Source organism: Trachemys scripta, chromosome 3 (assembly GCF_013100865.1).
Source record: "Trachemys scripta elegans isolate TJP31775 chromosome 3, CAS_Tse_1.0, whole genome shotgun sequence".
Taxonomy (NCBI): domain Eukaryota; kingdom Metazoa; phylum Chordata; order Testudines; family Emydidae; genus Trachemys; species Trachemys scripta.
The window spans coordinates 20,852,351-20,880,183 of NC_048300.1; the positions used below are offsets into that span (position 1 = coordinate 20,852,351).

The 27,833-nt window shown below is 41.1% G+C and overlaps 1 protein-coding gene across 1 annotated transcript in view; it reads right to left on the reverse strand.

Moving 5' to 3' along the window:
• Positions 1–1,073: 1,073 nt before the first annotated feature.
• Positions 1,074–27,833, reverse strand: part of REL (REL proto-oncogene, NF-kB subunit) — a 42,401-nt gene continuing 15,641 nt past the window's right edge. Inside the window, exons 4-10 of the mRNA XM_034764275.1 lie at positions 25,998–26,089; positions 12,605–12,745; positions 6,943–7,047; positions 6,399–6,611; positions 6,010–6,084; positions 5,804–5,878; positions 1,074–4,168 (exon numbers count right to left, since the gene is read on the reverse strand). Of these exons, the coding sequence (XP_034620166.1) occupies positions 3,336–4,168; positions 5,804–5,878; positions 6,010–6,084; positions 6,399–6,611; positions 6,943–7,047; positions 12,605–12,745; positions 25,998–26,089 (1,534 nt within the window). The 3' untranslated portion in view covers positions 1,074–3,335. The remainder of the gene's footprint in view (positions 4,169–5,803; positions 5,879–6,009; positions 6,085–6,398; positions 6,612–6,942; positions 7,048–12,604; positions 12,746–25,997; positions 26,090–27,833) is intronic.

Sequence of the window (27,833 nt, forward strand, 5' to 3'; positions counted from 1 at the left end):
CTATGCAAACCATGGAAAAAAAAAAAGTTGTTTCATACATTGCAACATTTCAGCCCAAAGAGACAGCTTAGTGTATATAAAAAGTTATTAACATTGACTCAGAAGGAACTCTAGGCATCACTAAAACTACTCATTCTCCCATCTGTCCTAAACTACAAAACACATAGCTTTTTAGAATTGGGTCAGTGCTATGTGGAAAATAGATTTCCTATTCAGTTCAGAATTTAATGGGACTGTTGTCCCTCAAAGGTCATAGGAACTAGGGTAGCCAATAAGAAAACTGACATTAAACCCAGTATTGAACATCCTTAAACTTGAGTGATGATTCATTTAACCCAACAGGACTTGGTGTGAGAATAAGGATTTTCAGGATCAACTCCCATAATGCAGAAGAAAAACGTATGTTAAAATAACTAGAGTGGGTGATATGTGGTAAATCTAGAGAACATCATCCCTACTGTTCACTACTCTAAGGAAAAGGTCCCCTGGACCTTACATTTCAAACAATAGCTGTGCAACTACCCTCTGAAACTCAGGCTTCTTGAAGGTGTCAAAGACACCCAAAAACTGAGCCCCTGCCAAAATATCACTAGTCATTTTTCAGAAAGTAGGCCTTAGGCCTACAGAGTTTTTGCACGGATCTAACTAAACTGGTAGGTTTAGTAAAGGTATTCATATTTGTAACTACACCAATAAACACATCTTTATATCAGTGTAACTGCCTGTACACTAGGGAGGTGTGCCGATTTAACTAAATTTGTTTTTCTATCAATTTAGGCAATCAATGCAAAAACTATGTAGAGATGCTCTTAAGTCACAACAATACCCAGTAGTTGTGGAAAATGTCTTAAAAACAAATTTCCTAATATGAACAAAACAAAAGCAGTGTCTCTCAAGCTGATTTAAGTTTTTGGGGCCTCACATGAGTAGCCTCATTTAAGTCAAGGGGTATTGGAGGGGCTGAATAACTGTTAGGATCAGATTTTTTTCCCTCTAATGTTCTTGAATTGTCTACAGGGATGAAGTATAAACACAAAGCCAGTTTATCTTGGAGCCAAAAAGGAAAACACAGAGATGAATGAAAATATTTAATTATACACAATAAAACAAACTGTACCCAAGAATTTTTGAAATAAAAAATTACTAAAATGTTAATTGAGAACTTTAAAGAAACTGATTGAACAGATATTTCAAGCTTTATTTTGATCTCTCTGTTTCCTCAGTCATGCTCTGTTTGGTTATTACACCTACAAAGCACATGAAAAAATGCTGCTTGGTCCCTTTCATTTATTTTAAAGCTATTACAAAAATGCTGAAGACTTGCACGTTGCAGCTCCTCTCTCATTAGATTTATAGGAAGCACCTGTCCAAGCTCCAGCTGCATAAATATAGTTTAAAAATATCTGCAGAAATATATACACAGACGTGCCCTGTATTGAGCATTACGACTAGAGTTGCATAATCACCTACACTGGTGGCTTTCAACTTTTTTTCATTTGTGGGACCCCTCAAAAATTTCAAATAGAGGTGCAGACCCCTTTGGAAATCTTAGGGCTTGTCTTCACTACCAGGGTAAGTTGACCTAAGTTACACTACTCCAGTTACGTGAATAACAAAGCTGGAGTCGACGTAGCTTTGGTCGACTTGCCCCAGTGTCTTCACTGAGCTGCGTTGATGGGAGACGTTCTCCGGTTGACTTCCCTTACTCTTCTCAGAGAGGTGGCATGCCGGGGTTGACTGGAGAGTGCTCTGTCATTGATTTAGCGGGTCTTTACTAGACCCACTAAATCGACCCGTTGCATTGATTGCAGCAATGTTGATCTCCCCGTAGTGAAGACCAGCCCTTAGACATAGTCTGCAGGTCCGCCTACCACAGGTTGAAAACCACTCACCTACGCCCTTCAGATTATTGCTCTGAATCAGATTTATTTATTTTTGCATCTGTCAGTTAGACTGCCAGACAGCAATTAGACTTATACGAGTTTTTAAAAGTTTAGTGATGCCTTTGTCAGTGGATAAGACTGTTTAAATAGCTTAAAAAAGTGAATGAATCTGATTAGAGAACTTGTTGCTATAAAAACAAGATAACCACAAAACCCCACACAACACAGAAATATCATTTATGGACATTATGGGCTAGATCCTCACATGTGCTTGAGTTATGCTTGACAACCTATGGAGCTAAGGGGGTAGGGCATAGCCCCTGATTCAGGGTGCAGATGGGAATGACTCTGGATGCCCAGAGCACAGCATATTTTGGCCACACCTTCTCCTTCCCCCTTTGATGCCAAGAGCCAGAAGTAGGTGGTACAGAGGTTTATGTCACCCAGGATTCTCCTATGCAAGGGGACTCTCAGCTGTTTTAGGTTGGCCCAAAGTCACCAGAAAGGAGGTGTATGTAAGAGGATCTGACCCAATATATTTTATGTAATTCAAAATAAACACATGCAACCCAAAAAAGTATATTCCTTACAGTACCAATCCCATGCTACCATTCATAAAGCATCCAGTACATTACGGTAAAAAAAAAAAAATACCGAGAGAACAGTGCAAAATGGTTTTGCTTCTTTGTTCAATAATTCATGTCACACCATAGCTGCACTATTTAAGAACTCCAGGGAACATTCTAATATTTTTAAATAGACCTAACAATGACATAGTCATTACCATTTTTAAGACTAAATTTGCTTTCTAAGCAAATGGAGTGAACATATAAATGTGAAAAAAAAAATATCAGTGCATAAAAGCTAAGTTTAGCAATAAAAATGTATATATAAAAAGTGTTGAGATAGCGCTATCAGGTAAGAAGAAAATATTAAGAGGACTAAATGGGTCCTGCTGATGTAAGGCAGTGGCCAATTCCTGGATTGTCTGGTTTGTTATTTAGCAAATTTATATTAATTTTGTAAGGAGCAACAACTGTTTTCGTTTCCAACTACTTCTTTCCCTTAAATTATATAAATGTAGCCCCATGAAGATACTTGTTTCCATCAGTGAGCTTCTGCTGAGTGCAGGAGGTCTTTAGCACTTAGCAGCCCCCTTCACTACCCCTTTCCAACACTGTAAAAAAATTATATGGGGTTATTTTGATGTACAAATTCCCAAACCCTATTCCCTAATGTCACCTTTAATGTGGCATCAACCTTTGATCAGCCACCCTAATTACAGTCTGAAACGTGCATAATAAGTTGCACTGACAAACATTCTGAGAGGAAAAGTTAGGCTCCCACAGCAGTAACTATGAATATGAATATTCAATTACATATAAATTGTCTGTCTCTGGCCATTAGAGAAATTTTGGATACTAGTTTTCAGACTGACAGCAAAACAGAGACTCAGTGGTTGAAGCTCTGCAATAGCGTCTCTAAAGTGAGTCCAAAGGTGCTCAAAAGCTCTTCTTCACCTTGGGTCCCATCTGTATAGTACTGGCTATTGGAAGCACTATTTTGATTATTCTGAATAAGATTGCTGGGTGACCTTGATTCGTTCATAACTTGAGGGTCTAGGAAACTGTAAGTAGTTGAATGAAATGCGTTGGACTGTGAATTAAAGGATGAGCTACAAGAAGCTGCTAGAGATGTACTGGTAGAAGGCACCTGATGGATTTGCCTCCTGTGATCACTTGGATTTAAAACTTGATTAAATGATGTCTTTTCTACGTTCATGCTCATGCATCCCATTTCATCAGTCTCCATGTTAACAATGCTGGGTGCTGTGACGTTTATGGTGTGAGCCTGATGCATGATGCTGCTATCAGAGACATTCTGCATGTCTTGCTGTGACATTGCTGATGTTCCTATACCATTTGTGCTGGTGAAATCTCTATAGTAGTTTATATCCTTCTGATCAGTCCAGTTCAGAACATTTTCATGAAGAGCTGAGAGAGAACTGCTACTCTGTGGGTTAGGGTGAAGTGCATCCATCACAAAACTGTTCTGTGGGTGTGTATTAACTGTGTTGCCTGATGAAGAAGAGGAGCATGGGGAATGCCAACATGAAGAAAGAGCTTCATCATGCTTAACCGGTCCCATGGCCTGCACATTTGTAGGCTGATGTGGGATTGGATTTGAATTGCATGTGGGTGGGGAATAGTAAGACGGAATTTGACTGGTGCTTACAGGAGTTCTCTGCAGCGGCATAATCGCAGTTTGAGAAAACATATTTGGTTCTGTGAAAAGGAAACACAGTTGTTAATTAATGCATGGAAATTATAAGAATGAAAAATATGGCAGGCAGTTCAAATAGTCAAGCCTGCCAAAGTCGTATATCAAAAGCACTAAGCACAGGCTTAACTTTAAGCACATGTGCAATCCTATTGACATCAGTGAGATGATTCATGGGCTTGCAGTTAAGCACCTACTTAAGTGCTTTGCTGGACCAGGCCACAGTGCTTAGCACCTTGCAGGACAAACCCTAAATGTCCAACCTGCAGTTAGACTGGCTGTACACGTCACCCTTCTCTTTACTTGAAATGTGGAAGCTAGAGAAGCTTACAATAAAAATATGGATGGCTTTGAGGCTGTAGAGTAAGTACTCTCAATATCTTAGGGCATGTCTGTTCTGCATCTGGGAGCAAGCCTCCAGTCCCAATCCACAGACTTGTACTAGCGAATATTTAAGCAAACAATGCGGAAAGCCCGGAAATTTAAAGTTAAACTTCACTGAAAAGAACCAAACGTCTGAAAGCTCAGAGATATGCAGAGATAACAGATACGATTTTCAAAAGGGCCTAAATAAGTTGGGAACCTAAGTCCCAATGACTTTGAGACTTAGGCTCCCAACGCCGAAATCCTCAAAGGTATTAAGGTGCCTAACACTTTGACAATGGGACTCCTAAGACATTTAGGCGCTTTGGAAAACTTTACTCAATGTTTAGTATTTGTCCAAACAACTTTACCTCCAACCCAATCTCCTGCTGCTCTCCCTGGCACCAGCCCCCTACCCCTCTCTCTCATTGAAAAGGAGCAGTACATGCTTGCTCGCTCGCTCCCTGCTGGCTGTCAGGGGCTCCTGCCCCACGTCAGTGCTGGACTTTGGGGATGGGGCCTATTGCAGACCTCTGGTGTTTGTTCCCCTCTTACCCCTGCTATTGAAGAGCTTCTCGTTCCTGCAGTGAGCTGCCCCCTTATTGCTGCTGCTGTCATGAGGGAGCATTAGGGGCCGGCCTCTCATACTATCAGCAGGGGGCAGACTCCAGAGACTCCTCATTGCCAGGGGACAGTGCTCTTGCTGAGAGGGAAAAAGACCCCTCAAATCTTCCCCAACCATTTTTTAGACAGATTCACGTTGGATATTTTCTTCCACCTGAGGGGCAGGCCTATAGCAGCACTTTCAGGATGGAGAAAGTGCAGCATACACCTTATGAGGGTGATAGTTACAATTTACTGCGGCCCTTCGGAAGACCATGAATGAACTGGGGGAGACAGGGGCAGGTGCAAATAATAGGTGTCTTCAGGTAATACTACTGCCTTTGAAGTTTAAGTGCTAGAGTCCCGGTGGATAGAGGGAGGGCCAGGTGTGTTCTCAGTTGTGTGCCTGCATTTACATGTCAAGTTATTGCAACTCAGCATGCATGAACCAGAAAGTGAAAGGGCTTTTTGATTTCTCTGTATATGCATGTGTGGCAATTGTACACGCAAACATCACCCCACCACTGTCTCTGGCCACTGAAAACTAGCCCCCAGTGTTTGGAAAAGCTAAGGGCCCTCATTATACTGTCTGCTATGGAAAATGGACACTGCAAATCAGAGAGGAGTCATTTGTTTCAAACTGATGCTGGACTGACATGTGCAGACAGATCTACCTTTCTTAATTATCCTCCCTTCGCCAGGGATAGACCGGAATGGAGCTGCTTTGGGCCTCTCGGACACATTGGGACCTGCGATGGAAAAGGACATTAATCCTGTTATTTAAGAATAGGATATCTCTTTTTAAAAAAAATAAAAATCTTTGCTCAAATTAAAAAAAAAAAAAAGAACATAGAGGCAAACTACCAAATGTTTTCCTTACCATATTCCTGCATGAGCTTTTGCAAAGCCAATGTTGATATTTGCCTTTGCCTTTTCACTTTATTACCATAAGGATCTATATGGAGGAGGAGAAAAAAGTATTGGTAATTAGGATGCTCTCCACAGTGTGTTTGTAAAGAACATTTCCAGAACTGATGTATGCCTTCTGTTTATAATGGAAAGGGTCTTCCCAAATGTAGTTCTCATAGATATGTGATCTAAACAGCTGATACAAAAAAATCACAACCCACCATCCTTAATATTATTCTAAAGAAGGACAATGCTGGAGTGCCGTTAGCAAAAACACACTTTTACTGATTCATGGTTGCTCTCTCATGTAAAAATACAGTGCTGCCATACTCTTAAGAATTCTACTAGTAGGAACTGTACCTTTTTCATCTGGTAGATATCTGAAATCCATCGACTCACTGACTTCCTGGTCAGAGGGTCTTCGCAGCTGCATCTTTACCATAACTGGTTCAGTGATGTCTTTGTAAAATGGTGGGGTTTTGAATACAATAGCGACTTGGCGATGTACATCAGCTTGTGAGAAACTACCTTTGGCTTCCCATTCATTCAAGACAAATCTGACTTCTATATCATCTAGTCCATCAGAAACAGAAGGTACTAGTTAGTACAGAGAAAAAAACTAAAACCTATGGCCAACATTTTCAAACTTGCAGGCCTAAAGTTAGGCATTTAAGTCCTTATGTAGGCTCCTAAGTAGCCTGATTTTCAGAGGTGCTGATGACCTATTGAGTTCAATGGGAGTCGAGGGTGATCAGCAACTCTGAAATCAGGCCACTTATTTAGGAGCTTAAGTGAAGGTTGAGGGGCCTAACTTTAGGCCTCCAAGTTCAAAAATGTTGGCCTTCGCAGCTGAATACATTTGAAATGTATTCTGGAAAGAGGGAGGGAAACTAATCACAGTTACCTTTTTGAACCTTGTCACACAGTAGAAATATTTCATCTCCTCCTTTTACACTTCCACAGTTCTTGTTCACACGACAGATTCTCAACTCTGCTGTGTTAGGAGCTCCTAGAGATAAACAGGAAATAGCGATAGGACATAAGGACACAAGAATGGCCACACTGGGTCAGACCAATGGTCCATCTAGCCCAGTATCTGGTCTTCCAACAGTGGCCAATGCCAATTATGTCAGAGAGAATGAACACGGCAGGCAATTTATTGAGTGATCCATCCCATGTCGTCCAGTTCCAGCTTTTGGCAGTTGAGGTTTAGGAACACCCAGAGCTTGGGTTTGACCATCTTGGCTAATAAATAGAGAGGGCTTTATGAAAGTGCCCTGGGATGACTGATGGGCAGGTATAACAGCAGTGTTATCAACATGAAGGGATGTGAATGACAGGGGGTGAGTTTGAATGCATGTCTGTACTGGACCTGGTATTAAAGTCTGGAGGGGGTGCTCCATCTAGCCCTCTCCACTACGTAAGACTTTGTAAAGCATTAGTGGTTGCCATAGAATGAAAGTGCAGAGGAGAAATTCTGATACATATAAACTGAAATGAAGATCTCCATCCTGCTTGGCCTAACAAGGCAATAACTGGGGCAGGGACAGTGCACACCTGGCATTCAAAGGTAATTTGGAAGCATGTTCCTAGACCAAGATGAAATCAGTAAGCCGGTGATGAAGGCAAGAAAGATGAAGGCTCTGGTCATGTAGCCTTTTCCTGTCTTGAGCACCAAACACCAATGCTGCTACTCTTAACCACTTATCTTCCATATTTATTCCAAAGCCAGCTCACATTACTGTTGCAAATATTTCACCACTTAGCCAGTTGTTGTTACTCAACATTACAGAAACTCTGACCCATAGAACCCGCACGCAAGGGTTTAGTCAATGACCCTTACACATCACTCTGGAGTTGCTGGAAAGGGTTGGGTCAGCAATTCGTTAAAGTGATATCCTCCCCACCTCAGCACAGCAGATTATAATTTTTACTTATTGACATATTTGGTCGAAAAAAAGGCTAAGTTTGGCCTAAAAGAGGTGGACAAATGAGGATGGGGCGAGAGTCAATGGGTCTTCCTATACACTCACATAGCATCTACTCAATGTGGTCCCAGTCAGGATTGGGATTGCTGGGCACTACCACTATATAAATATTTAATAATAAATAGCTAACAGGGTTTTAACATTTGGAGGCAATGGCTAAGATTTTCAAAAACACGATACTAAAGTTAAAACTCCAAAATTTGGATTTAGGCATCTAAATATGTGGCCAGATTTCAAAAAGTACCCAACAGCCCCAAATAGGGTCTACAGGAATTTCTGGGTGTTCAGGACTTCTGAAATCTGGCCACCAAGGCCCCAGTCCAGCAAAATACTTTTAAGCATGTGCTTAACTAAGTATGCGAGCAATCCCAATAAATCAACATATGTACATATGCCTAAATTTATGCATGGGTTAGGTGCTTTGCTGGATCAGGGCCTCATTTAGGTGCTTAAGTATAGAAAATTCTCAAAATCTTGGTAATATTGCATATTATCATCTGGAATTCTATACAAGGGGCCAGACTGGGCTCAAAGACAACCACCACACTACTTCTACTGACTTCAGCATTTGGCTAAAGATATGCAGACACAGAAGGCCTCTGGCATTCTTTCAGTGCTCACAGAGGTACTGGATCAAGAACTGCGCTATGCAAGATTACATCTGGTAGTCTCATTGTTTGTCATTACAAAATAAATCAATACAATTAGGATAGCATAACTGCTTAGCCCTGACCAGCATAGTCATGCTGGAGACCTGCAAAGCTTTGGAGTCTTCAGTGCCCAAAGTAATTATTTAATCTACCACAAGTCAGAGTTTAATATATTAACAGTAGCTTTTCATGAACAAATGTGGGATAAAGATTAGGATACTGTTTCAAATTGATATACTTCATAAATAATATAATTCATATATATCCAAGAAGTATGCTGGGCAAAAGGAGGTCCAATAAAATTTATAGATTACATCCCAAAAACCTAAATTAAAAGAACATTAGGGTTGCAAAGTCAAGCAGTTGAAAGTTAGGAAATCTCCTAGTTAAGGCTGCATGTGCAACTATAATTCAGTCCCTTTTTGCATATTCATTATGATACAATCTTTACATACATGATCACATGCTGGTTTTCTCCGACTCATTCAGTGCACAGGACAGACTGTGCTCACTGAATGAGCAACTCTTCAATATTTTGTTTCATCCTCATCATTCAATGTGTGACGACATGCCTCACTGCACACTATTCAAAACCTCTGCATAATAGTACAGAATTATTAATTTCCTCACGATGCTCTCAGCGTAATATCTTAGTGCTTTACTAACATTAATGCAATTGTCTTCACAACAGGCGGGTGAGGCATAATTATTAGCCCCATATTACAGATGCCCAGTAATTCCGGGTGCCCAATTTGAGAGGCCTAGTGCCTGATTTTTCAGAGAATTTGGTATTATGTAGCATTTTATATGTACGTAGCACAGCTCCCATTGACCTCAGTTGCAGCTGAGAGTGATCAGCACTTCTGCAAATCAGACCCCAGGTGTCTCAAGTTGGGTATTCAGAAAATGAGGAACACACAGTGACCACCATGTGAAAATTCTGGTTTACATAACTTGTACTGCATCACACAGGAACTCTACAGCTGTCCCTGCAGTTCCCAGTCTCATTCACTTCACACTTTCCCCAAACAAGGCAGGTATCCTACAAAGGGCCTCCTTCACTACACAAGCCTGATTCATTCACTGAGCCAAGACACGTTGCTTTTAGCTCTATCACTCAATGAATCGGGGGTCCTGTGGAAAAATTAGTATGTAATCAAGTAATTAAGGACTGAATCATAATGCATACACACAAGGGGGATGAATTCAGGTTGCATGGGTAACCTTAATTCTGGCATTGCCTAACTTTTGAGTGCATGACTTTGCAACCTTGATGTCCTTTCAACATAGTTTTCTGGGATGTAATTTCCTAATTTTTTTTAAAATGCAAATCGAAAAAACAGAAATTCCACCATGTGGAACCATACTGACCACCAACACTGGACATCAGTGTTCAGATCTACAGTACAGACCACTGCCACTTGAGCGAAGAGTAACTGTTGTTTTCTATTTGTTCCAGTCACTAGAGGGAGACGAGACTCACTTTGCCAGTCTGTTTCACAACTATTTGATGACAGCAAAGGAATGTTAAGACTCAGGAATCCTGGGTTCAGTTCCAGGCTCGGCAGAGGAGTATTCTCCAGTGGTTACAGACATTCTATCCCTATTTTTGCTCTCCTGCCCCTGCCCCTGCCCCCTCCTTGGCTCTCAATGAAATGGCTGTAAGAATGGTTTTTTTAAACATACATCAAAAAACCATATTTCTCCCTGATCTCATTCTCAGAAATGGCTGAACCGTTTTAGCAGAAACTTCCCAAAAATGTCAGCCTGAGGTAGACACCCAACATGGGAAATTTCAGCCTAAACAATTAAAGTTTGGCAAAGTTACAAGCAACTGAAAACAGGAGCCATCTTAGCTATAGACCGTGTCACCAGCACTATCTATTTTATAAACTGACATTGTCTTCTGCTCCATCAATACCCATTTAATTGTTTCCACATTAAATTCATACATTTCAAAAATGAATAAGTTGATAGAGACTAGAAATGACAAAAAGTGAAGACAAATTATTACACTGAATGCATGTGGGCAGAACAAAATATATGACAATGCAGAAAGAGCTATAAATATTTTTATTGCTACTTATTTGAGCAGAACTGCAAAAGCTCTGGGTGAGTAATGTAGATATCCTAAAGTCATTAGCAATACAAACTGTATTCAGATCTTCTCTGTCTATAAAACATGAGAATATACTGAGAGTCACTGTTCAGTAGGAGGAAAATTTGTGTTATCTGAACAAAGTGGCTGTTTATTGCATGTATTCAACTGCATAATTTTGGTCACTTTATAATATTCTATGAGAGAGAGTGCGTACACACTACACATATTTTTAACCAAGGTCAAAACCTGACCTTTCTTCATTCTATATGTCAGAACTAGTTTGAAAAGGTCAACAATTTCACTTTTTTTGAGGAACGCAGATCTGAAGCTACCATTCCCAAAACGAGATGTCACAGCAATTCTACCGACTTGTGGTTGATGTTATGCATCATGTTTTGTTTACACTACCACTAAGCTACAATGGAGGACTCCAAACACCCATAGTACAAAACAAAATCACCCACACGCACACCGTGCTAAAACCAAAGCTTAGCAGGGACTGACGTCAACTGAAAGGCACTTGTAGTTATGTTTTAGCATATTTCTAAATGGTAGCTGAAACAGATTGCTTTTAGTTGTTAATGTTATCTCAACCTCACCTATTATGGCAAAGCACCAGCTCTGCTATAGAGTCCCTGAATAAAACATTGTATAGCATTTCATTTGGCAGAAGTAAGATTTATAGCATGTTTTAAAAGTAGGTAAAAATAACAAAAATCCTGGTTAGAACTGAATATTTCCATAATGGTTATGTCAATTCATAGCACAACTCTCCTCATCAACTGCATAAATGCACTTTTCTTTAAATCAGTGACTTCTGCTAAAATAATCGGTCTCATGACCTACAAAACTTGACACAGAAATGTCTTATCAGAAAGATGACAAAAATAATTGCCAAATTCTTCAACAATTATTAAAGGCTATTCTGCAAAGGCAGAATATAAATATTTACATCTCATATTTCGCACTCCTTTTTCAGACGATCTAGTTACAGTGTAGTGAAGTCATTCAAAAATCCTCTGAAAAAGTTAATCCTTTGCAAAACAGATATTTATTTGTGGTAAAATTCCATCCTGGACAGTGAGTCAGCACAAGACCTATGCACCACTTAAGGGGTCAGACCCTGAGCTGCTCTAAACTGGCATCACTCCATTGAAGGCAGTGAAGCTACACTAACTTATACCTGCTCAGGTTCTGGCCCAGGCCCTCAAAATAAGGGTTGATGGGACATAAGTGGTTTAGAGCTTTGTGCTAACTCTCTACATGGGTGAATTTCACACACTGGGCCTGATCCAAAGCCCCAAACAAGTCAACAGAAAGATTCCCCAGTTATTTCAATAGGCTTTGGATCAGGTCCTTGGAGCACAGATCGAGTTTTATGGCAGCTAAGTCCAAGGTGGGATCATTCTCAGCAATCTTGATCACTACAAAATATTGTAAACACCTTGCCTATTGGAAACTGGGTTTCCTGTGGCTACTGCTGCAGTACATAACCAAGGGCCATGAAAGGATCTAACGAGTAGTATGACTGAGATAGATACTGCACGTCCTACTACCCAATGTCAACACACCACTCCTACCTTTGTTCGACCCATTTGATATCCAACAGGCATATACACAATCTACAGTCCATATTCTGGCCTGGGCTTGAAGCACTTGGATCCAAAGCCAGTGCTAGGATCCTTGGCCCTGTGTTTGCATTGGACAGCGTAACAGAGCCGGAGAGCTGAGAGGCAAACGGCTGGGAAGGTGGCCTGACCCCTGTCACTTCAAATACAAGGGAAAATTTATCAATTAAAAGTGCACCTGTCCAGGTGGGATACTTACGGTTATCATAAATAGGGTTGGAGATGACGGGAGGAAGTGGTATCACGCAATTGCCATGTTCATCAGGGAGGAATACCTGAAAGCAGAGTCTCACGACATTGAGGTCATACTCATCAACATTGAGCAGCTGTTCTTCGGGCACTGGAAGATGAAGAGAGATGGCAGAGTAAGTTATCACACAGAAGCAGCAATCACACTTAAAGAAATTGGGGTGAATCTCTGCTGGTAGAAGCAATAATGCCACCAATGCATGGAGGATTCACCTGTGACACTCACTAACTCCCGCAGGAGCTGTACGTATCAATCCCTTGCATGTGGAACAGTAGCCTTTAACCCTTACTCCTTCAGTTACAAAGCCCAAGGCTGCTGCAATGAAAGTGTGTTATTCACCCAAGCTGCCTCTTGGATTAAATGTGATGGGCCAAACTGTGGCTGCCTCTCGGCAGCTGCCCTTGAGGAGAGCAAGCAAGCACTAGGGACGGCGCCTGTCTCCCCCCACCACAGTGCACTCTGAACAGGAGGCAGCCAATGTTTAGACCCAGTTGTTTAGCCAGCAAATGCTCAAGGCAATGCAACACATACCAAAATAATGGTTCCCAACCTTTTGGGGGCTCCCCTGTTTGTGAGGGATCTGCACCTGGATCTGCAGTGGGGACAAGTGCCATTGTCTCACCTGCAGTTGTTCATTCCCTCCCCGCGACCTCTTCCAGTTCTCCCCTTCAAAGTCTTTATTCATTCTCTCCAAGCTCTTCCTCAAGTCCTTCTCTGCTTTAGGGTTTCCCCATCTTGTTTCTCCCTCTTTTTTCCAGATCCCTCCCTATTCTCTCTCTCTCATTGCCTCCATTTTCTCTCTCCCACCCACCCTCTCTTCCCCCACCACCCCTCACGCGTAGTCAAGATGAGAACATTGACAATTTTGCCTTAGCACAATTCTTCTAATGCGTAGGAGGCCTTGGGTCCCAACGGCCTGCCAATAGACAATGCTGGGGGATTCTGCACAATGTTAGGATATTTTCTTCTTAGGATGTGAGAAGAAAATAAACATCCGGGGGAGGGGGGGAGGGGGAATCACCAAAACAGCAGTCTCTGTGCCTACAATGCCTCAGGGCACCACCTCTGCTCTTGCCCCATTCCCGGTGTTCCTCTAGCTACAAAAACCAAGATTTGGCTCTAAAAATGCCTGTTAATACCTCTCGTTATTAAAAAAACAAAACAAAACCTCCTGGCCCCCACTGACAGGTACAATTATTGGGAACCATATTTTAACTGAAAAAAGAAGATGCATTTCTGCTGATTTGAGTCTGTTCTGTATCTTTGGGAATAGCAACTACGTATCACATAGTGGTACATTTAGATGACACAAGAAGTAAATCCCTGTAGGGAATTTTGTTCATACACTTTTCCCCAGTGTAAACTGAGACATCATATAACCCATGCCTAGCATTTTAGTTTTGTCCAGCCTTCTACGTCATTTTAATTTTCAAAAATCTCACACTGGGACATATCGTACTTCAGATATTTATGACCAAATACCTCATCTATTGTTGGTTTACTGTAAAAAAATTGATGCTAGAAAAAACAGTTATCTGAATTTGATGATATTCTCTTTTAAAGTCTAGAATTAAGTTATCTACTGGGGTTTTTTTTAAAATGACACCACAGAAAAGAAAGATAATCTGATTTCATTTATTAGAATGGGAGGTCCCGTCAAAGAGCTATTTAAAGAAGCTTTTCTCTCTTCCAAACCTATTGTTAGCCTGAGAACAGTTTTATGGTCTCATTTAGCCATTCAAAGAATCACAAACCAAATGCTTGCAGTATCAGCAGACCATAATAATTCTTCCAGTTCACCCATCCTCCAAAAACCTCCTACAAATTTCATTACCACCTTAGTACTGGAGATGTCAAGAGTGAAGCTTGAAACAATGCTTGGACCAACCCCCCCCCCCCCCAAAAAAAAAAAAAAACACCCAGTGACCACACTGTACTGATAAACGTCAAACACTTGCATCACCATTTTGGTGTCCGCCCCCACGAAGAGTAGGAGGTGACACCCACCCACTCTGGTGAGATTTTTTTTTCATTTTGGTATTATTGAAATAGTACATGCAGCAAATTCAAAAGGGGTTCCTCTGCATTTTTCATTTGCAATTGTTATTTGAATATCTCAGTCCCTCCAGATCTCTGTTTTAAAAATAAATTTGATCTTTCATTTTAAACATGGGATATTTATCTATAAATGCACCGGGAGTTGAAAGTTAAAAATTAGCCCCTTTACAGCTTTAAAAATTTTGGATCCAAACCTGGTGTCCTTACCTGGGCAGATCCTCTCCTGACAGAGTTTTGTCAGTGTAAAGAGTGCAGGATCAGGCCCAGCTAATTTATCAGACAGTCTAAGGTAAAGTTTCAAAAGCATAATATACATTAGTAGCAGACTTTTTAATTTAACAAAACAGGGTCTTTGTGAAGCAGGTTTTGTCACTGGCACCATTTCACCCTGTAAACTGCATTTTCTGTGCTCAGACTATCTCAGATAACCTGCACCTGAACACACAATGTTAGTACTTCCCGCCCAACTCCCCTTACCTAGATCTAGGGGCTGGATGCTGGGCCAGGAACAGATAGGAGGCAGCTTACATCTCCCTATTCAGAGGCTGCAGGGATCAGTGCTGCCCCAGTCGAGGCGAGGATCTGGTATGGATGCCTGACCTGTTAGTAGCAGTACTGCAACCTACCCTGTACAAGGTATACATGACAAGGGCAGTCCTCAGGGCTGAGCTCAATTGCTAACTGCTTCAACAGCTCAAGGGGCTTTGCACAAGCACAATCTCTGCAATGCATGTCCACCGCAGCCATGTCACTCCCTAATCCTCCTCCTCCAACGCCACATCAACTTGCCATCACTCTGCCCCAGAATGCACCTGCAGCTGGGGCTGCTGTGAAGGTGACACAGCTGGCAGAGCTGGGCCTGGGCATAGGGGACCCCTACAATACAATTATGTCTAGTTGGCTAACACAGACTCAATGCTGATTTGGTCTCTCCAAGGTCAAACCAACAGGAGTAGGCAAGAGGATTCAGGAGGCTGAAGGAACTGGGATTGTTTAATCTGCAGAAGAGAAGAATGAGGAGGGATTTGATAGCTGCTTTCAACTACCTGAAAGGGGGTTCCAAAGAGGATGGATCTAGACTGTTCTCAGTGGTAGCAGATGACAGAACAAGGAGTAATGATCTCAAGTTGCAGTGGGGGAGGTTTACATTGGATATTAGGAAAAACTTTTTCACTAGGAGGGTGGTGAAGCACTGGAATGGGTTACCTAGGGAGGTGGTGGAATCTCCTTCCTTAGACGTTTTTAAGGTAGGCTTGATAAAGCCCTGGTGGGATGATTTAGTTGGGAATTGGTCCTGCTTTGAGCAGGGGGTTGGATTAGATGACCTACTGAGGTCCCTTCCAAACCTGATATTCTATGATTCTATGACTTGGAGGTGCACCTTGTAGAGTTTCTGCCAAATGCTACCTTCATGGGAAGATATTTGTGGGCTTTGGATGGGGCAGAAAGCATAGCCCCCCTACCCTGCAGAGCTCAGATCTACAGGGAAAGGCAATGCCAAACTTGTGCACTCCAAAGAATCTGCAGTGGGGCAGATCCTCCTTGCAACAATGCTCGTGGTCTCTCCTCTAGACTGGTATGGCTCTTGGAGAGCAGTGTGTGGTGCCTATAGGTTTATCCAGACTTTTTTACACGGATTTGCTCTCCTCTGCAACAAGCTCTGGTAGAAATACAATGGAAACAAAGATATTTGGGAATGACTATTGGCTTGTTTCTGCTGCTAGAATTAGGCCTGAAGACAGTTTCCTGCTAGGATGGTTCAGTATGTTGCAAAGATGGGATCTCTGAGCCCAAACCCCTTTCTCTAATTGGACAGGTGGCTGCTCAACCTAGCTCAGGCCTAACAGATGAAGTCCACTCATTCTTTTGACGTTACCTGGCTGATATAAATGTTTAATTTTTTCCCTCTTGACTGAGTCTTAGGGAATGGCATATTAGCTGTCCCAATGTCTCTGGTATCTCGTCCGCTCCCCAACAATTTAAGCAATGACATCTCAGTAGCATTCAGGTTCAGGGACTGAAGTTGGCGTTTCAGCACTAGCCTTTGGTGATAACCCAGACCCTGATGATGAGGGTTTCCCAGGCTCATTCCAGAGCTCCTGGATCATAAATTACTAAACTAAAGGTGGGATCAAACTTTATCCAGATTACAAACCTTTCTCAGTGGATTTGACAGTGTTGGGATCTGCTGTGGTTTAGCTCATTGCAGATATATGGAGCCAGACATGACAATCTGGATCTGGTTTCTGATACCGTACCATCTCAAAGCTGGATCCACAGCTGTGGATCAGAGGCCTCTACTACAAACTAAGGCCGCGATCATGCATTGTGGTTTGCACAGGTGCAGCAGTCTGCCCATGCACAAGAAGTTGCAAGATTAGCGCCTAAAGCAACTCCAGAGTTCCAAAAATGTATTAGATTATGTGGGAATTTATATGCTAATAGTAGGGTTCAAATAATGTATTTTCCCAAGATATAAATGAGCTTTCAAACTTTCACTGCTTCCTAATCAATCCGCTTGACCAAGTTGTTCATTACCTTGAAATACAGAAAGGGTACAATGGGCTAATAATTCCAAAATATGAAATCCATTTGAAGAACAGTTTTTACTGGAGACATCAGTGTTGTGTTTCCCATATTCTTAAAAGTAATTTAACATTTAAAAAAAAAATTGGCCATTTGAAAGAGGAAGTGTTCAGTTAAGACTGATTCCTCTTATCTATTTTTAAATTTCATTTCTTACTAGATGAACAGAATATTATGTAGCAATCATGTTCTCTTTTTTTGCTTTAACTCCATCTTGTGATAAAATATTAAAAAAAAAAAAAAAAAAACCCAACCCAAAATATATGGGCCAAATTCCACCTTTGCATAAAAGCACACCGCTCTCGTTAATGTCAACAGGAATAGCATTCACCCGTGGAGGACAGATTACAACCCCAAAGAAAACAAATCCTTATTTTTGACCTGAGTGAGAATTAAGAGTCTGATCCTGCTCCCACTGAAGCCAATCTGAGTTTTGTCGTTGACGTCAATAGAGGCAGGGTCAAGCTCTAAGTAAAGACTATTTAAAAATAAACCAAAATGACAGTAACTCATTCTACATGAAAAGCCAGATCCTCAGCTGGTGTAGTTTGCTGTAGCTACAGTGACTTCAGTGTTGAAGGAACCCAGCTGAGGATCCATCCCAAATATCTGAACACTCTAACATGTGGCAGAGAGGATAAAAAAATCTGATCCCTTTGTGTGAGCCTCACACAAGTAGTCCCATTGAAGTAGTCAATGGGAGTACTCACATGAAGTGCTCAGAAAGCAGGGGACTGATTGCATGTTGGGGTTTGATGAGCACAGATATGGTAAGAAATGCTTGTGCACAACTTTATATTTATAAAAGAAAGAGCCTAATTTCTTGGCTTTAGTTCAACTTCTTCTTACTTTTAAACTCACTGTTTGTAAATGGCACCACACCTTATTCTCATCACAGGAACCAACCAAAGGAGTTTTACAACTAGGCCTGGCCCAACTTCATAACAAATTTCCTATGACTGTCCATTCTAATTAAAACCTGGTCTCACTGCAGCTGAGTTCACACCTCATAGGAGTTCACTTTCTGTAACTATTCTAGCACACAGATGTACATGAAGGAATGATTGTGAAAACAGTGATTTTAAGTAACTAAGAATATTGATGGAAAGCACATTTTGAATTCATAAAATGCAGTTATTTGCATCAGAAACTTGATTGTCAGAGTATCAGAGGGGTAGCCATGTTAGTCTGAAGAAGTGAGGTTCTTACCCACGAAAGCTTATGCTCCCAATACTTTTGTTAGTCTTAAAAGTGCCACAGGACCCTCTGTTGCTTTTTGATTGTCAGAGTTACTCATGTAATCATAGAACAAAAAAGTCATGTGACCTATATACCCACATACAATCAAAACCAGTCAATGCTATTCAAATTCTCACCAAGAACAGCTCACAATCTACAAGAAAACAAAAAACTATTCAACTTTTAATTTTAAACGAATAAATTTGAAAAAAAAAAATGCTGCATTACTAACCCCAAGTATTCAATAAATCTTGGGATTGTCTTAAATATCATGAGATTTCAAAAACAGTAAATTTGAAGGTTTTGTTTATCTACTTTCCGGGTTTAGGGTCAAACTTTTGTCTACAATCATGAGAGCTAGAAATGTAGCTTACATTTTTAAATAAGAGAGAGATTCTCACCTATCACTTTACTCCTGGCACTGGGGATTAAAAAAGTTACATCAACTATCCTGAGACTTGCAATAAAATTGTGGGAGTCAGCAGCACTGAAAATGGTTAGCTGCTTAAGATCAATCTGCTACAAGAAAGAGTCTACACTCATTAATAAATGATTTTTCTATTAATTTGTCACTTCCGTGATACTTACCCGTTTCAAGAGATACTCGATACAACTGCTGTAAAGAGATTCTTATTTATCTGTGACAAAAATAATAAAACCTGTAATAGCTCTCCACTTCTGCATCCATGCAGCTAGGGTGGAGACTAACAAAGAACTATAACTCCTGAAAGTTCCAAAGCCATTGACTTCAGCAGGGAGCTCTAAATTCCATCTCTGTAGTGAAGCTTCAGACACAACTAGTTCCTTCAAATGTCTGTCCCTTTTTAAAAGAAAGGTGGAAAATTATGCTACCTGGAAACGGTAAATAGTATTATGGAACGCTCAATTTGAAGAGGTAGTAGGTGGACTATTAAAAAGTAACAGATCTTAAGAGAACATTTACAAATCACTATTTCAAATCTATATGCTGCAATTTGAGGGCACCATTTCCAAAAGCATTCGACAGTGGACTAACTCTGCTCCTACTGAAGTCAAACATTAGACCAATGCAGTTAGACCAATGCTGAGCGCTCTTTAAAATCCAATTCGAAACACCAGTGATTTTTGGGGATGGGGAAAACCAAATACAACAATGTGATCAGATTAAAGCCAGGTCTACGCTCAAAAGTTAAGTCGACCCAGCTACGTTGCTCATGGGTGTGAAAAATCCACACTCCTGAGCAATTTAGTTAAGTTGAACTAACTGCTGGTATAGACAGCACTAGAATTCTTCCATTGACCCAGCTACTGTCTCTTGTGGAGGTGGATTAGCTACACTGATGTGAGAACCCCACCCGTTGCTATACTATGTGTTGCTATGCCACTGTAGTGTTTTAAGTGTAGACTAGCCCTTAGGATAAACTTAAAATGTTTGTGACTTGAAAGAAATGTCTGGGGGCCTTTACAAATATGTTAACTACCTCAAATTATTTGGCAATCAATTACTTCAAATTAACTGCCCATCAATAAACTTGATATAAAAGAAGTCTAGTGGCCCTAAGTGGGCAGCTGCACTCTGTATAAACTCGTTTCTGGGTGGTATTCAGATGTAGCCCCAGGATAGAGCACACTGCAGTACCCCAGTCTGGAGGTGATCCACAGGCATGGATCCCTGTGGCAATGTCTGCTTCTGAGGGGAATGGTTGCAATTTCTTTGCCAAGCGTAGATGAAAAATAGCACTCCTGGCTACTGCCTTCTGCTTGAAAATCAGGATCTATGGAATCTGGAATAATTCTCTACAGAAAAGTAGTTGGGTGATCAAGGGAAAGCTCTAAAAAGATGAGAACAGCACAGTTATCCTCAAGGAGCTCCTCTGCCATCAAAGGCAAGGAAGGCTGGAGGAAAATGGTCTGATTATTTTCAGCATGCTGGCTCAGAGTACAGTCACAGTGGCAGGAAGGACAAGCCACCTTGAGTACATGCCTATGGTCTCGGATAGGTACATAATCAGGGCAACTAGCCCATCCTGCAGCTAGAGCTGCTCTATTTTTAGTGAGCTAGTTCAATCAGAGCTAGTGGGAGTGTCTCCTGAACCCAAAGTTACATTTCCAGCTTAAAGTGTGGGCATACCCTAAGGCCTTGTCTACACTACAAATGCTCTGTTGGTACAGCTAAACTGGCAGAGTACCCAGTGGAGAGCATAAGTTGACAGAACGAGTTTTTCTGTCAGCACTGTAACACAATCCATCCACGAACATTAGCTACACTGACAGAACCTCTTGTCAGCACAGTGCACCAACAGTGAGGCTTTTGCTGACAGAACTATGTAGACTGGGGGTATGTTTTTAATACCCCTGACTGACAAAGCTATGCTGACAAAACTTTGTAGTGAAGACCAGGCCTGGCCTGGGAGGACTTAGGGGACCTGGGTTCAGTTTCTGGTCTGCTGCAAGGCTCCCTGGATGACCTTTGGTAAATCTGTTTAATTACACTGTGATGTTCTTTTGAAAATCCCACCCCTAATCCTTCTATAACTCAGTCCCCATCCTTAAATGGAGAATAATGCTTTGCTACCTTGCAAGGGTGTTGCTAGGATAAATCCACTAACTTGGGTGAGATGCCCAGATACTACGGTGATGGGGGGGCAAGATAAGCAGACAGAAAGGAATGTTCTGTGCCATTCTCTCACTAGAAATGTAGCCCCAAGAGTAGGGTTCTATGGAATTATGCATCTCTGGAGAGCTCATTTTTCATGCTTCTGTAAAATTAAACTGCAAAAATTCTGGGCCTGATTCATCACTGCGTAATTCCAGGTTCCTGGCACAAAAGTGAACCAACCCACTGGTAAAATCAAGACCTTTCTTTTTTACTGATACACTTAGGCCATGTCTGCACTAGTGAGTTTACAGCTGTACAGTTTTACTGATGCAGCTGCAGTGCTGTAAGATCGCACATGTAGCTCCTCTATGCTGATGAGCGAGAGCTCTCCCATCGACGTAATAAAATCACCTCAACGAGTGGCGGTAGCTATGTTGTCAGGGGAAGCTCTCCCGCTGACATAGCGCTGGCCACACCAGCACTTATGCCGGTGAAACTTATGTTGCTCAGGTGTGTGGCTTTTTCACACCAATAAGTGACATAAGTTTTGTGAACATAAGTAGTAGTGTAGACATGGCCTAAAGCTGCCAGAAGGACCAATACACTACCAGGTGAAATTATTTTGGGATTAAAGACTGAAGTTCTCTCGTGATGAGACTGCATAGGGAAAGTGAAAGGTTATTTGGCATATTGAAAAGAAGTATAGATGAGGCAGGTACAGCTTGTTAGATGTCACCATACCTGATTAATAGCAGACTCCTCCCTCCCACCCCAAGCAATAACATCAAGTTGATTTGTGGAAGCCACCCACTCTAGAACTGACGGGCAGGCAGCTCAGCATCTAACCTTAACGTGCATGGAAACTTCTGAGGCAGAAGGTGCCAAGCTGCCAAAAGGCCTTGTGCTGATTTTATGAAATGCAAAGTGTGCAGAAAGGGCTATGTTAAAAATACCAGCTTAAATTTACCAAGGGACATGTTGTACCCTTGGTAACTCACACAGAAGTTGTGTGCACATATTGCTGAGCAGAATTAAGCCTTTACCTCTCTAACAAATACAACTATAACTATTGCCCTAATGATCAAAAACTGTACTTCACTCACTAGGCCACATACATTCCCACTAATAACTATGGGGGCATTCTGACCGCTCATGTATGCGGCCAGCTCATACAGATTTAGGGCTAGACTCAGTGTTTACTCTCAGCCCTGCGTAAGGGATGGCATGTAGATGCACTGCCTTGGGAACAGCTCCCAAAAGACTGTGACTGAAAGAAACTTCTCTGAGACACAGTTCCTCCAAAATCCCTTTAGAGCAGGGGTTGAGAGTTACATTGCATCTGCCCACTACCAGATTCCACTTACTCCACCCCTCGCCTCCAGACTTGTGCAAAGTGGGGGAAATAGATGGCTCCAGCTACTCCCTGCGCCTCACTTGCAAGAGCAAAATACCTGGCATGCAGTCCCTGCTCTCCCCACATGCCTATGTAGGTCCTGCACTGTGTGCAGGGGGTGAAGTGAGGATTTTACATCCCTACAGGGCTACATGAAGTTAAGTCACAACTGACCCCTTTGAAGAGAGATACCTCGCCTTTCTGAAGGCAGAATTTGGCCCTATACACTATCAATGGGATTTCACTACAGCAACTACACTCTCTCATGATTTTATGTAGTGCCAATCACCATAAAAGCATCTAAGAAGCCAACTAGCCAGTAAAAACTAAAATTAATAGCAATTACTAAGTCTCTTTCTCCTCCACTCATATTAAAGCACTTCAAAGGGTAGGGAAGCATTTTACAGATGAGGAAACTGAGGCCCAGAAAAGCTATGAGGTCACACACAAGACAGTGACAGAATTAGAATGGAAATGAGAACACCTGAGTCGCAGTCTCCTACTCTATGTAGAGAATTTGGTCTTTAGACAAGCTTCTCTTCCTGTTTTCAATCTAACCTAAAAACTGGAACTGAAGAACCATCTCCAAGGGAATTTATCCAGCAGCTGTCAAATGAAGCTCAGTTAGATCTCTTTCTAAGCTTCAATTTAGCCACATAGTGTCTCCTTTAGCAACAAAAATTTTATGCTTCCAATTTTTTATACTAACACCCCCTCCCCCTCACTTCAAATAATTTGCAAAGCTTTCACTTTAAGCAAAAGTCCAAATTTCAGCATAAGATTAAACAGGAAGGAGTGTATGCATGAGAGTGGTGGTGGTGAAGGAATTCCTCAAGCAAATGTAATTGGGTGACCAGTGTGTCTCGCTTCTTTTAGTGGGTTTACCCAGTGTTAAACAAACTGGGAGGTTTTCATTCAGTGAATTCTCCAGTTTGAGAATTCAGGCTGATTGCTTCTTGTTGTTTTTTAAGGACCTCATTCCTTTAAATATCTGAGATATCCATTGCAGAGACTTCTGCTGTTTTGCACTTCACAAAATGTTCTGAAAGTTCCCTCTTAAAGATTCTCTCCTGTGCTAAAGAGAGGTCTTGTGTTTATTCAGTGACTGTAGTAGTAAGCCTTAGTGTAAACCTAGCAGCAGAGGAGTGCGGCAGTGAGGGGGCAGTGCAGGGGAGGTGGTCTCTGAGTGTGTGGCTCGGGTAGGAAAGTAAGGGGAGTTGGAGAGCGTGGTGGAGGGGAAGGGAGTCTTGCAGAGTGTGGCTGGCAGAGGGGCTGATGAGGGAAGTTGTGGAGAGAGTGACTGGGGTGTGTGGGAGGGGAGCATGACAGTCATGTGTGGGTGAGTCTGAGAATGTGACATGTGTAGGTGTGAGTGGGAGTTGTGGAGAGTGTGACTACTGTGAAGTGAGTGAGGGATCATCTGTGAAAGAAGAAATGAAGGACTGGTAAGAGGGGGCAGCAAGGAGAGGCAGAACAAAGGAGAAACTGGGGAGGACGCGGAAGTTTAATTTAGTAACTGGGGAAGGAAGTGGGTTCTCAAGCGTAATCAACCACTTAGTAGACAAAACCATTACAAGTGAATGGGGGCCCTCAGCAGCATCCATTTGCCAAATTCTAGGGGGAAGCCTGCCATCGCCCGGCAGCCAGGAGGGTGGAGCACTCTTGGTTTCTCACACTGGACCCCTCTGGCTAACAATGCTAATCCTCTGAGAAACTGTGCTGAAAAAGATTTTTTCCCAAATTCTTCACAATACAGACATAGTCTTCATTGCAAAGTTAACTTGAGTTATAACTTCGGTTCATAAAAGTTCATAAAATGTCACAATAACTTATAAATATCAATGAGGATGGGCAAAGTTGCAAGAGGGAAACAGAAAAACTGAATTAATCTAAACAAAAAGACCTGCTAATAGAACTCAAAGACAGTGTTAAGATGATGCTTGCTAAACAAAAGCAGCGTAGACCAGAAATCAATGGACCAAAATTGATGAGTCAGAAATCAGACCTAACTGGTAAAAAAAAAAAGAAAAAAAAAAGAGGGAGTTAGGCTATTCCACCCATCATTTTATTTGTATTAAAAACTTCCCTCTTAGTGGCACAAAGTCTTTGTCACTTCAAAACAAAATTGCTTTAATGTTAATGTATTGAAAGTCTAAATTTTTATTAACAACATTGTGAACTTTTTTATTTATAGATGGAATTTTTTTAAAAAGCTTAAAAGTTAAGCATTTAAATCCTTATTTAGGCACCAAGGTTGGTATTTTCAAGAGCATTTCAGCTTTTTTGACTTGTGGAAAGTTCAGTGGATCAGAAGGTGGTGTTAGCTGTGAATATAGAACAGGCTACTTGTTTATCAATTTTGTGTTTCTGTTTGTTCTGTTTTCACAGTGAGGATATTAAAGAGGCCACAGTTGTGTCTTTTACAGCATAAGACGGACATTTTAAATGTGAAACTTCTTCATAGAAAAATCTCTATGTACAAATCTGAATTCTTCTAACAGTTAGAGGAAACTAATCAAAGCAACAAGTGCAAGATGTCCACTCCAGCAATTTAAAACTATAAAATGGGAAGAAAATAAAGAAATAATAACATATAAATATGAACATCTGATTTCTGTAGAGTTTTTTTTAAATAATGGATTTTTATTCACCCTGTTTCAAACTGTCTGGGTCTGATGAATGCACACTCAAAAGTAAGTATTGTTCATGTGAATAAGGTTTTCAGGATTAGTCCCTTTAGAAATCCTTCTTCATCACCCATTTGAACCAGTCAGATTTGTGACATCACAAAATGCCTTGGCAATGGATTCTGATGTCAAATACATCATTATGCTTTTACTATGGGATCAAGCAGCAGCTGTAGTTGCAAGCAAGTAACTTGTTAAACCCAAATACCTTGAGAAACAAAAATATGATTAGGAAACTTGGCTGTTATATTAACACTCTCTTTTTTTTCAAGTTTGCCACACTGAAAGAGTTGTTTTTCAATGAGTCCTGGAATAATTGACTTACACATTTTCCTTGCCATATTAACCCTTCACACTTCAACTATAAAACCTCTCATTAAAGCGGTGTGTCAGCAAGAAACTGCTAATAGTCTAACTCAATCCATGCCTCCCAAGGCTGGCAGAGTTTGAGAGCCTCACTCATGGGACACTTGGAGGATCTCCTGGGGAAGTTTCCTCCCGCAGCCCAATGTCCTCAAACCAGTACCTTTGCCCTTGCTATCTGGCAAAGGAGACCATGAAGTTTCTGCTAGAAGTCATAACCTACTGAATAGGATAATCACAGGATGAGAGTGAGGAAGGAGGAGGGAAATAAAGAAGCTAAAGGGAAGAGATTTGGCAGCATCTAAAAAGCCTATATTTTAAAATACATCTCCATCAAAAGAGCAAGGGCATTATAATAGAAAGTGCTTGCAAATTAAATTGCTTTGGTGTCCAAGTTATTTAACATGCATTTCAAACTGTTCATTAACAGCTACTCACCACTGAATGGATTGATCTTTCTTGCGATTCGTGAACAGATTGATTCTTTCAGGTCTCTCTTTTTAACACACTGAATGCCCAAATTCTGAAAACTAGAGCACATGTAACAAAGTAATTAAAAAACAACAACAACAAAAACTATTTCACTTAATCACTGGCACAGATATTCAAAAGCTGAATTCTAATCCTCCTGGTAAAGAATCAAATTGTACATCTTTTGTCAAAAATATATCTTAATAACAAATTGTGTAGGAAATACAGATGACAAACGAGCTTTGGAAAAGATGGTTTTATTTTTCCAAAATAAGGTTAATGATAAAAAGAAAAGAATTCTTACATAAAATAAAATAAAAACAGGGGAATATTTTTTCACATTAAAAAGAGTTATCACTGGAGTTTTAATATAGTAAACTAGCAATGCTAAAAATATATAGAGGACCAGTGTCTCAACTGGTGTAAACTGGCATAGCTTTGACGTCAGTGGAGCTACTTCAATTTACATCGGCTGAGGAGCTGACCCAGTGTCTCACACCAGGAAATGCAAATCTGCAACAGTATTTTGAAGCTAATTTTTATAAAGTTTGAAATCTCATCTAGTTATGGAAAAGTTCTAAAGAGCTATAGTTCCTCCTCATTTGCATATGACTACATCAAGTCAGCAAAGGAGGTGGGGGGAGTCCCCACAATTTGATTCTTTCCCACATGGAAAAACCATGACATCATCAAAGCAGGGTGGGGAAGTAGGAAGTAAGAATCTGAACACACTATAATATCACTAGAACACAGGAGGTCAGTTATGCCACCAGGTTCCACTGCGCCTCCAGAAGAACTGGCAATTCCCTTCCCTTGAAACCACACAAAGACTCTTTACTTGAGACATGCCTGGAGACTTCCTGAGACACTCCCTGATCACGTAGCATCTGTCTCCCTCAACGATGGGCCAATATTGCCCTGCAAGTTCCTCAGTCCCATCCTGCTATCAGTGAATCCATCCCTTTCTAAAAAAACCAGTCATTTTCCTTCCCCGTCTCTTCCCCTACCCCCACCACACTCTAAGGCCATATTGCAGTTAGAGAACTAACTCACTGAAGGACTAATATAGGCCTCATTTAATAGAATCACAGGACTGGAAGGGGCCTTGAGAGGTCATCAAGTCCAGTCCCCTGCACTCATGGCAGGACTGAGTATTATCTAGACCATCATAGACAGGTGTTTGTCTAACTGAACTGAATTCTGATTTTTAAAAAAATGCAATGTTGTCTCATGATTTAATTAGATGACTTTGGTTCCATTTCTGGTTCCCAGTATTTAGGGTTTGCAGAGAATATTACAATGCACTGCTATTGCTGTATCATTTTGTTGTGTGGGGACAACATTTTTTAGGCCTCATCTACACTACAAATGCAATTGTTTTGAGGGAGAAACAGATAGAATACAGTTGTTCCCCCAAACACAGTTAAAGCATGTTTCAGTGGTATGGATGGGATCTGGAACATGTCCCCAAATTATGATTTGACAGCCCAGCGCTTTCGAACAGTTTGGAGAGAGGGTTAAGGTACCCCCCCATACTACAAAATAGGGGGACAACTATACTGGGGGACAACTGTGTTGTAACTGGTTGTGTTTGTAATGCATACAGGGAGTTGGAGAAAGTTGGATGCCAACTCAGAAAGCAATCTAAGCACACAGCACTCTAGGCTCTGCCTGTTGTACTATCAGAGCACTGTAAATTATAGTTGTCAATTAAATACATATGAAAAATCAGCCTCTAACAAAAACATTATCTGCTACATAAAAACTGACTGCAATTATTCTACTGCTGTAGATTATTCATAA